Source organism: Ambystoma mexicanum, chromosome 3q (assembly GCF_040938575.1).
Source record: "Ambystoma mexicanum isolate Mex_15411 chromosome 3q, UKY_AmexF1_1, whole genome shotgun sequence".
Taxonomy (NCBI): Eukaryota; Metazoa; Chordata; class Amphibia; order Caudata; family Ambystomatidae; genus Ambystoma; species Ambystoma mexicanum.
The window spans coordinates 221,362,200-221,373,999 of record NC_090926.1 but is presented as its reverse complement, the minus strand read 5'-3'; the positions used below and the strand labels follow the sequence as shown (position 1 = coordinate 221,373,999).

General features: G+C 43.1%; 1 protein-coding gene across 1 annotated transcript in view; it reads right to left on the bottom strand.

Moving 5' to 3' along the window:
- MBD6 (methyl-CpG binding domain protein 6) overlaps nt 1-11,800 on the bottom strand; it is a 489,030-nt gene that overhangs the window by 6,684 nt on the left and 470,546 nt on the right. The window contains exons 12-13 of the mRNA XM_069653591.1: nt 6,457-6,509; nt 5,560-5,635 (exon numbers count right to left, since the gene is read on the bottom strand). Coding sequence (XP_069509692.1) covers nt 5,560-5,635; nt 6,457-6,509 — 129 coding nt within the window. The remainder of the gene's footprint in view (nt 1-5,559; nt 5,636-6,456; nt 6,510-11,800) is intronic.

The window sequence follows — 11,800 nt, the reverse complement described above, 5'->3', positions numbered from 1 at the left end:
CTTAGTAAGAAAAGAAGAGGCTGTTCTGAAGACCACGTTCCTTTATGAAAGATTGCACACATTAAAATCTAGCAGATGCTGCTCGAAAACATGCTTTGATCTAAGTTTTATAATACATTATTTCAAAATATAGATACAATTTTACAAAATGAAAGCGCATGATTCTTGCAGTCAGGCTGAAGACAAGGGGCTGCAGAGTTTTGGACTCCTCCCTCGCTTCCTGCCTTCAAAGACATTCTGGAGTTTGTTCACAATATATTTCCAAAAGTAAGTTTGAAAGTAAGTACAAAATTAAGTTCAAATCCCACTGAGGAATTGGTGTCCTGAAAGGAGGACATAAAGGAAATAATCAAAATGTCTTGTCAGTCAAGTTTCAAAATGAAAAAATGTCATCAGGCTGACTGAGATAAGCCGATATACAGCTGAAATGTAGTGCTTGCAAGAATCATCCAGGAATCCATTGAGGTAAACCAGATAAAGATCATCAGTCGAATCTTTAAGGTATTTTAATGCCCAACAACAACCAGATGCTAATGATCCCAATCGTATGCTTACGTGTTGTTTTCTGGTACAATCTCTTCTTGCTGCGCACAGCATATGCACACTCCGATTTCTAAATGCTCATTTTCCGGGAACCAGACACTCTAATGCTAAGATCAGATTTGAAAAAGCCAATTTGGGACTATCAGAACTATTTGAAAGGTATGTGATCTCAGTGATTGACTGATCAATTGGGAGAATTGTGAATGGGAATCTCTTCGGCCAGTCTCACAGGATCACACCTCCTAGAGATGGATTCTGAATATATCCAGTCATGAGGTATATAACACCAATAAGGGTTCTCAGTTGCAACTTTCAAAGAGATCTATTTGCAAAGACATTATGTGGGGAAAGGTCTCTTCTGAAAAAGCATCTCCCCGCTGATCTTCTTGTTCTATTAAAATCCCACAGATACACTGCTTTAATGCAGAGGGAATAGGTTCCCCCTGCCATTTATATAAAACATAACACGTGCTTGCTAGTAAAGTATAATAATTAATACATTTTCTTTTTGCTGATGTCCCTCAATGGACATCTATGAACTCACCAACGTTTTACTGCTGTTTTGAACCGGACCTGACTTTTGGAGGTAGGCGCCTATTCTGATAATCCATCTCAACAGTGTTGTCCTCCAGTCTCATACCACTCGATCTCTGCAGCCTTTGACACGTTTGACCATCCTTCCCTGCTTTTAACCCTCACCTCCCTCAGACAAGGATATTGATGTTGACTTGGACATTTCTTACGGATCAGGCTGGTCTTCCACAATCTCAATCTGTTGAAACTCCAACACTTCATCCCCTACACCCTGCCAGTCGGTGTCCCTCAATGTTCAGTCCTGGGCACACTCCTTTGTACTCTTTACACTACCTCACTGGACAAACCCCTCTCTTCATTTGTCTTCCAATATTGACTCTTCTCCAATGAAACCAAGCTCATTATCTACATTCCCTCATTCACTCCTGCCCTATCTGAACGTATCACTGTATCTCTGCCATTTGTCACTGGAATTCTGTACAATACCGGATGCTGAACTCTTTCTTCCTGCTTCTAAACCTCCCTTACTCCCATAAGGCTTGACACCTTGGCTTTTGATAGCAACCTTAGAATCAAACAATTTGTCTTGGCATCAGCCACCATAGCCAAGTTCAACATCCTCGACAAATGGAAAATCCGAGCACATCTCACCTTCCACTCTACCAAAGCTTTCATATTAACACTTACCCTACTACTAACCTTTCCCTAATACTCCTTTTCACCCCTTAACAAGATTTTCATCTTTACTACATATACCCTCTACAACCTTCCAAGATCTTTCCCTACCTCTTCACACAAGCACCATGCTGGCTGGCTCTCCATGCACAACCGCCCTCTTAAAATCCCTGCTCATCCTCCATAAATGTATCCGCACCACTACCTCACAGCAGAGTGCATTTCTCTATAACTTTCTCTTGCACCTGGGATCTTCCTCAATTCTCAACATATCTGTCCCCCATCCTCATGCCTCGTCCAGATTCCGTTCCTTCACAAAACATGCCTCCTTTATGGAATGCCCTCTCCACCAACATCAGGGTCAGCCCATCACTTGAACTGTTCAAAAGGCAGCTACTTACTTGCTGCAGACCGGGCATCTCAGATCCTTGTACACACCCCTCCAGGACCGTAACCCATGCGTACTTTGGCTATGCCACATACAGGCACTGAATGCTGAAAAGTATACTACTAACCCATAATGGCACTAAGCCACCTTTATCTAGTTTATGCATGTCTGTACCTGTTGTCATCCCTGTTCGATAGCCCTCCATGCTTAAGGTGATTTTTGCACAGGCCTGTGATGGGGCAGAGCACGCATCCCAAAAATGGAAGCCAAATCACTCTTTAACTGGTAATTTGACAGAGCAGCCAGGATTAACTCATGGGAGGGAGAAGTGGGCGGTCACAAAGGTACAATTAGTCCTCAACTTATCCATGGAAAATATACCACTCTTGTATACTGAAAAATATACACATTTATTATGTTACGCACACATATATGGGATACATTACTCACCGTAATTGTATTTCTGATGCTTGTATCTGCTTAGATTCACATGCTGTGCATAGGCAGACATCTAGTGGAAGCTGCAGAGTATTACAGTTGTTTTCGAAACTCAAAAAGGGGCGTCGACAGGGCGTGCCAGTAATACTATCTATCCCTAGTGTGACATCCACTGTACCCGTGATCCTTCACGCGTCAAGGTCCCTCACATTGTTATTTTGTCTGACATGAGGTAGCATGAAGTGTAGCATGAGTACAGTTGTATCCAAGCAGATATGTATCAGATAAGCTCATAAGCATCCATACGCCTTCTCTCTGAGGGGAGGAAGGGTGGGCGCATGTGAATCTAAGCAGATACAAGCATCAGAAATACGATTATGGTGAGTAATGTATCCCTTCTAAGGCTTGTGGAATCTTAGATCACATGTTGTGCATAGATTGGCGAGCAGGGTTAGAAGGTGTAGGTGGTGGTGGGGTGTGAGAAGGTTCATGGGTGAACAGATGTCTTAGAACTGCTTGGCGCACCTGTGTATCTGTCTTGAAATGAGTGTCAATGCAGAAATGCTGAGTGAAAGTGTGTATTGAGCTCCATGTAGCTGCTTTGCAAATGCGGTCTAGAGGGACATTTACAATGAAAGCCAGACTGGCTCCTGTGCTCCTTGTGGAGTGAGCTCTGGGCGTTTGATAGGGAATAGCACAATTGTATACAACTGACTATCCACCTGGAGATGGCAGTTTTTGAAATGCTGTCACCTTCTCTGCCTGGTGCTATGGAGACAAACAGTTGGTCTGTTTTTATTAGCGGTCTGGTCTTGTATACGTAGTAGAGAACCACGCTCCTCACATCTAGTGCGTGGAGTTTTACCTCAGCTGTGCTGGTGGGTTCCTGAAAAAGTCAGCAGCTCAATAGTTTAATTGAAATTTAGAGATGAATTTAGGGGAGAACCTAGGGGTGAGTACGTAAACCAAGCTTGTCTTTGTGTACAACAAAAAGGATCCTGCACTGACAATGCTTGTATTTCACTAACTCTTCTTATGGAAGTGATAGCCAATAAGAAGGCAGTTTTGTAAGTCAGGTGTTTGAGACTAGACTTGTGCATTGGCCTTGAAAGGGGGTCCCATGAGCTTAGCAAGTACAACATTGAGATCCCATCCTGGCGGCGGGTTTGAAATTGGAGGACGGAGTCTCTTTACTCCCTCCATGAATGCTTTGATGACAGGTATTTTCCACCATGAGACCTTATTGTGGGATGTGGTATAGGCTGACAAAGCCGCCAGGTGGACCTGTAAAAAGTGGAATACTAACCCTGCATCTAGCAAGTGGGGCATATAAATTAGAATGTGGGAAGTAGTAGATTCTATGGGGTTAATTTGTTTAGACTGGTACCAAATTACAAATCTCCTCCATTTGTCAAAATAACAGTGCCTAGTGTTAGGCTTTCTTGATTCCTTCAAGATATCCATAAATCCCTGTGGCAGATAAAGATGTCCAAACTCTATGACTTCAGGAGCCATGCTGGCAAGTTCATTGAGTGAGGTTGAGGGTGCACTGTTAGTCTCTCGTGCTGAGTGAGCAGATTGTACGGGTATGGGAGTTTGATGGGATCGCATATCGCCAGTTTGCACAGATGTGGATACCAGGGTTGTCTTGCCCACATAGGAGCAACTAGGATGAGTGTCACCTGTTCCTTGTGGATCTTTTTCACCACCTTCGTCATTAGGGGTGTTGGGGGAAAAGCGTAAGCAAATTTCCCTGACCAGTTCATCCATAGGGTGCTCCCCTTGGAGCATGGCTGGGGGAACCTGGATGCGAAGTCTGAGCATTGCCTGTTTTCGCTTGTAGCAAACAAGTCTATTGTGGGGAAACCCCATTGAGAGAAGAGGTGTTCTACGACCCCTGCGTGTAGTTGGCACTCGTGTTCTTCTGGTAGGGGATCTCTGCTCAATGAGTCTGCGAGAGAGTTGAGTTCCCCTGGAACGTGCTGCGACGATAGGAATATTTTCCATTTGAGTGCCCATTTCCAAATTTGTTGCGCAAGCCTGGAGAGATTTGGAGAACGTCTGCCCCCCTGTTTGTTGATGTAAAACATTGCTGTAGTGCTGTCTGTCAGGACTTGCATGGATTGGTTCGCTAGGTGAGACTCGAACACCTGAAGGGCCTTTAATACTGGCAGTAGTTCTAGTAGATTGATGCGGTTTTGTGCTGCCGCATGAGACCACAGACCTTGAGCTGTGTGGTGAAGGTAATGAGCCCCCCACCCAGCGAGTGAGGCGCCCGTAGTGACAATCGCGTGTACTTCCGGGTCGTAGAAGGGTTTCCCCTTCCACCGATTTTCTCTTGTCCACCAGCAAAGGTTTTTGTACTAGTGTTGGCGAAACGACCACTAGATCGTCCCACTGACCACTCACCTGAGACCACTTTTTCGCCACCCACTCCTGCATGGGTTGCATGCACAGGTGCATGTGAGGTACCAGGTAAATGCAAGATGCCGCCATGTCTAGCAAACACATTGCTTTGCGCACCCTTATCTGCCTCTTAAAATGTGTTAGGGCTCCTGTACTGGAACAAACTATATCCTACATATTACTACTCCAAGTAACATGTTTTCCCTGCACTGTAAGTCTCTATGCTTTAATGTATGAATTGTCTTTGGGAGTGCCCTGAGGTCTCAGACACTGGGATACTTTGTAAAGTTTATGAAAGTGAAGACGCCCATTTCGTAGAACCACTGGTAAAAGTATTTTTTTTCTTCATGAGGGCCTATTGATATGTTCAGAAGGAAGAGGCTGAATGATAAAGGGAGAGCGCACAAACATCCTAAAGGACTTCGAGGGAAGATACTTGTACACACTATTTGCCCTCCTAAAAGAAAGTACATGGGTTCAATGCATGAGGAGTAAAATATTATAATTAATGATTGATCAAAGGAACATCATTGAAAAGTTATGACGATGGGAAGCTTTAGAGGTTTGAGTCTTACATTTGAAACACTGCCTGGATCGGCATTGCCCCATTTGGATGGAGGACCATCTAGCCTTGTGCTCATCCTTTGGGTGCTGTAAAGACAAAAACAAAATGTTAATCATTATGTGTTTAAAAGCAAAAGTAGTTATCAGACTTTTGGCTATGAAAATGTATGGTGTGCTGGCTATTTGTAACATGTCCACTACACATACAATGTTGCAGCTCTCTAAGGTGGCACTGAGAGCAGAGTGATTCAAGTGAAAGAAATGGGGCTCAACAAGGAATGTAAAATAAGAGTATGATGGCGAGAGACCAAAGGGTGACTAGCATGTCACAGGAATATATATGAGAAGGAGAAAGAGGAAGAGTGAGGGGAAGAGAGAGGAAGAGAGAATGAAAGGGAAGAGAGAAAGAAGTAGGGGGCGTGGGAGAGAGAGAGCTGAAGGGAGAGATTGGGAAGATAGGGGATGAGAGTGAAAGGGGTAGAGAGTGAGGCGGAGAGAGGGATGCATCTTTCACTTTGCATGAAGCACTCGGTGCAAACAAGTATGGCTAACAAAGTTTTTTATTTGAGTTTGATATATATAATGTACTTGACTATAAATAATATCACTGGGAATGGGAATTACTTTGTTTAAACCCTAAAACAGGGGCGTTGCTAGGGGGGGGGCCTAACGGCGCTATAGCCCCCGATCTTTTGGTTGTAGCCCCGGATAGAATCTCAGGAGCTAAAGCCAAAAGACTAGCTAGCCCTCAGCCCCAATAGTTCCGACATCAGCTTAGCCCCGGGTCTTTTCCAGACTTAGCAACTCCCCTGCTCTAAAAGCATATTTGTTCCAACTACAAAAGATGGGGTGTGAACTAATACTTCAAAATCGTATCTGGTCCCCTGCCAGTACCCATTTACACTTACTTGGCATTTTTTCTCCTTCCTCTTCTTGAAGGTTTGAGCTTCTCAGGGGGCACCTGTAAGACGGAAACAATTGGATTATTGTTATTGTTGTCTTTCTCTTAAAACCCCAGTTGCCTTAGCTTTATCAATATATACATAGTTCCTATAGTGGGTAGGTTTTTTGTTCTGGCAGCAGAATGTTGCATGGCAATTGCTTTTTCGGGTTTCTTTCAGAAACAGTGTTGGGGTAGGGTTCTGGGAAGACTATTTTAGGGGACCTGTAAGATTTACACAAAGTCAAACCAAACTCTCACTGGTAGAGCAGCTAAGCAGCCAAGCCTAGAATAAGAAGATCAGGAGCATGATGTGACCTAGTTAAAATACACAAGGAGCTGCCATGCAAGAGATTGTCCCTACAAGTATTATTCACATATTTATTTAATAACACAGGTGAGATTAAGGTAAGGGTATTATAGACAAGTAAAAATATATGACAAACATTACATAACAGTAATCATCTTTCTAATGCTTTTATCTGCTTGGATTCACATGTTTTGCATAAGCCGAAATCTAGTGGTTGGTGCACAGCATTGCACGATTTCTTTTAGATTTTGAAAAGGGACGCCAACATAGCGTGTCTGTAATACTATTGCTATAATGAGGTGAACTGTACCCATGATCCTTTACGCAAAGAGGTCCTCAGTTTATTATTTTGTTCTCCGACCTGAGGTTGCATGAAGTGTATAGTGAAAAAGTTGAATGAGATGAACCGTGTTGAAAAACACTAAAAACAGATTTATTGTCTGTGTTTTTTGTATTCCCAACAAGGGGAGGATGGGTGGGCACATGTGAACTTAAGCAGATACAAGCATCAGAAATACTATAACAGGTATGTAATGTTTGTCTTCTGTGGCTTGTGGATCTACTGAGAATCACATGCTTTGCATAGACTAGCAAGCAGTGCCAGACTATGGTGGTGGATGTATAGAAGGAACTGAGACAAATAAATGTTTCAATACTGCCTGTCCCACCTGCGAGTCATTTCTGGCCTGTGTGTCTACACAATAATGCTGTGCGAAAGTGTGAACTGAATTCCAAGTTGCAGCCATGCAGACAGCCTCCAGTGGTATATTTCCAATAAATGCTAAAGTAGCCACTGTGGCATGTGTAGCCCTTGGTGTGAATGGTAGTGCTTTGTTTGCTAATGTGTAACACTGCTGAATGCATTTTACAATCCATTTTGCAATAGCCGCCTTTGAGACAGGATCTCCCTCTCTCCTGGCTGCTAGAGATGCAAAGAACTGGCCAGTTTTCCAAAGGGGTTTTGTTGAAGTAGTACATGACTGCTCTACGCACATCTAGTGTGTGGAGAGCTTTCTCTAGAGTTCTGGGGATTTAGAAAGAAAGCAGGCAATTCAATGGATTGGGTAACATGGAACTTAGAAATGTACTTTAGTGAGAAGTATGGACGCGTTCTAAAAACCACCTAGTTTTATGTATTGTGACAAAAGGTTCCAACACCGATAAAGCTTGAAGCTCACTTACCCTTCAAATAGACACAATAGCTAAAAGGAAAACAGTTTTGTAAGTGAGATCTTTGAGGATTGCTTTGTGCATTGGCTCAAAGGGTGACCCCATGAGTTTAAGACAACGTTCAATCCCAACCTGGAGGTGGGTTTGCAATTGGAGGATAACGTTGTGTTACATCGACCATAAAGGCTTAAACAATTGGAACCTTCCATCATGAAATCTTGCTTTGGGATGTTGTATATGCAGATAGTGGAGCTAGTTGAACTTTTAATGAATTAAAGAATAAAACTGAGTCCAACATGATAGTGCACTATATGTGATTGTGTATGCTCAATAGGGTTGATATTCAACCTTCCACACCACACAACAAACCTTTTCCATTTGTTAAAGTATCAGTGATTTGTGCTTGGTTTGCGGTCTTCTTTTAATATCTGCACCCATCTGTCAGGCAAATTAAGGTGTCCAAACTCCACGACCTCAAGAGCCAAGCTGCTAAGTTGGTTAGTTGAGGATGTAGTGTTTTCCCCCGGTTCTGTGACAACATGTTGTAAGTGCATGTTAGTTTCATCGGTGGGACAAATGGACATTTTGAGGAGGTGGGAGTAGCACGCCTGTTGTGCCCATATTGGAGCTATTACAATAATTGCTATGTACTCCTGGTGCAGCCTGTGGATTACTCTGTTCAAGAGTGGGGTCGGAAGAAAAGTGTATGCAATATCCCTGACCAACTGGTCCACAGTGTGTTCCCCTTCTGCAGGAACCTGGAGGCGTAACTGCAATGTCAGAGTGCAACTCCCACTCGTGATCTGAGAGTTGATTTGTTCTTCTGTTTAGTGTGTCTGCTAGGCAGTTGTGTTCCCCTCGAACATGTTGGGAATGGAGATGAACCCCTCTGTGGAAGCTCGATTTCCATATCTTTTGCGCCAGTGTGGATAGACTTTGGGAATTAGTCCTGCCTTGTTTGTTGATGTAAAACATGTGCTGTCTATTATAATCGGCACGTTCTTTCCCACAAATTGATGTTGGAATGTTTGTAGAGCTTGATAAACTGCTAGCAATTCCAGAACATTGATGTGTTTCTTGGAGAGCGTGCATGATTACCTTCCTTGCGCCGTCTGGTGGAGGCAATGGGCTTGCTACCCTGAATCCGATGCATCTGTAGCGATTGTGAGGTGTGTAGGTGGATTGACAATGGATTTTCCTATTAACAGGTTCTCTTTTGTCCACCACTGTAGCACCAACACCACCTCTTGTGAAACTTCCACTAGATCATCCCAATTGCCCTTAAGCTTGCAACCATTGTTTCGCTAGCCATTCCTGAAGTGGACGCATATGCAACCTTGCGTTTGGCACGATGAAGATACAGGACGCCACCATACCGAGGAGTCACATTATCTTCCTGACTTATCTGCCGCCTAGCGGTATCACAAGGGATTTGCTGTTGAAGATTTTGGACCCTCTCCTTGGAAGGAAAGATGACTGTGTCCTTGGTATGAATTACAGCCCCATGGAACTGATTTTGTTGGCTGGGAACTAGGCTTAATTTCTTTTCGTTGACCGAAAAACCCAATTGATGCAGATGATTTATTGTTTTCTGCATATTTAGAAAACATACTTCTGGAGTTTCCCCTGTTATTAGCCAGTGTTCCAGATAAAAGTACACTGGAATAATGTCTCCGCGTAGACGGACTACTACTACTGCCAGTACCTTTGTAAAAACATATGCGGCTGAGGTGATCCCCTCTGTAAACCACATTGAACCTTCGATATTTTCAATGCGCTGGCAGCATTGACATATGAAGGTAAACATCTTTCATGTCCAATGTGGCCATATAGTAATCCCCCTGCAGCAGCAGTGGGATTACCTCTTGCAATGTTGTCATTCTGAATTTTTGCAGCTTGACATATTTGTTCACTAGGCGCCAGTCTAGCACAGGGCGCATGGCGAGATCCTTTTTGGGTACAAGGAAATGTACTGAACAAATATATCATCCTCTTTTGACCAATTGGATGACCTCTTGTAGCGTTGTCATTCTGAACTTTTGTGGTTTGACATAAGAGTTGGCTTGTCTCTGGTCTAGCACCGGGTGTTGTGTTTTGTCTTTCTTTGGAACAAGGAAGTACACAGAATAAATACCCTTGTATCCCTTTGACGGGTTCTATGGTTGCCTTTTCAAGTAGCATTTCTACTTCCTCTTGCAGGAGCCATTGCTGTTCTAACCGTTTCCCTACAAACTGCACTCCACCTAAACTAGGGGGATCAAGCAGTAAAATATATGGGATACGCCGATGAAATTGTTATTCTTGACCTCCCTCCACGCGGCGTGCAAACAGCATTGGACAAACTCCACTCCTTCTCGGCGGAAAATTCACTCAAAGTGAACACTGCTAAAACTAAAATTATGCTGTTTGAGCCTTCACAGAAACGGGTGGCTCGAGCTGCTTTGAATATCATGGGTGTTCCTATTGAAGTAGTCACTCAATACATCTATTTGGGAATTGTGTTTGATGTAAAACTTGTGAGGTCCACTCATCTGAACAAACTCGGCCATTGTGCCCAAACTTCTGGGGCCATTTGCTGTTTTGCCTCTAAAGGAGGGCGATACTCTGTTGGTTCGTTGATTAAACTCTACTCTATGAAAATCGCTCCCCTTATCTGCTATGCTGCTGAAGTATGGGCTTTGGGGTCCTTGGGTGCTGTTTCTAGAATTGAGTTGAATATCCTTAAAAGGATCTTAAGATTACCGCCATATGTCTCTTCTGAAATGTTCTACCTGGAGTTGGGTTTAATACAAATAAGAGAACGAATCACTATGTTTTGTCTGTCATTGTATTAGAAGCTTGCGCATGCTCTGAGTAACATTCTTATGGGGCTGCTGTTTGAGGTGTTCTCAGCTAAACTTGCTTTCCGACTCATGGATTAGTGGATGATCCCTTAGAAATGAACCTTAATCAATTTAAGAGTGCCATGAGGGCATCCCTGGAGACCTTTTGCCATGACCAGCTGACAGTCAATTTGGCTTTGAAATCTACAGCCAAATGTTTCTTCCCATATATTATGTAAAGACAGCTGGTTCCTTCTTACATACAGAAATTCATTGGTAACCCTTTTTTGGGATTATATGCTGTTTAAATTCAATGTAGTTAAAACGTTTGCGGGTTTTGTGGTGAATCAGATCTGGAATCACAGTGACTAGTATTAAAATAAATGGTTACATACAGTGACTTACACGCACAGTTTCGTGAATAAACAATTATTAAAGTTAGAATAAGCCTTCAGAAGGGAGCAATATAAAAGCAACACACAAAACTGTACACTCTTAGTTTCTAAATCAGTAAAGACCCTTTTGGGATGACCCACAGTCACAACATACACCCTCAGGTGACTTCAATAGCTAGGGTGCTGGGGACATAAATATCTTACTGTTTGCATTTAGAAAACTCTTAGAAATTGGTAAAAGAAAAAGGTTGTTAGAACAGACAAGAGACCACAAATATTCTTAAGCAGGCAAATACTTTTGAGTAGTAGAAGATGCAAGCAACTCTACAATGAGAGGTAAGTTCTCTCAGACTTTACAGTACATTTGTATTGAAGAAAAAAGTGCAGCAGATGAATTCTGTTCCTGTGCAGCTCTGCAGATCTCACTGTTCCTGGGCCTCAGTCGTGGGGACACGAGGGAGGACTTCTGGAGACTACTGCACTGCAATGGGACAGTCACCGCTCAAAACTGGCAATCTTTCCAACAAGTGGCACTTCAGTTTTTCATCTCCTCACGACTACCGCAACTAGCAACACTGCGTTTTCTGGCTGATGGACTTTCTTTGCTTCTGGGGT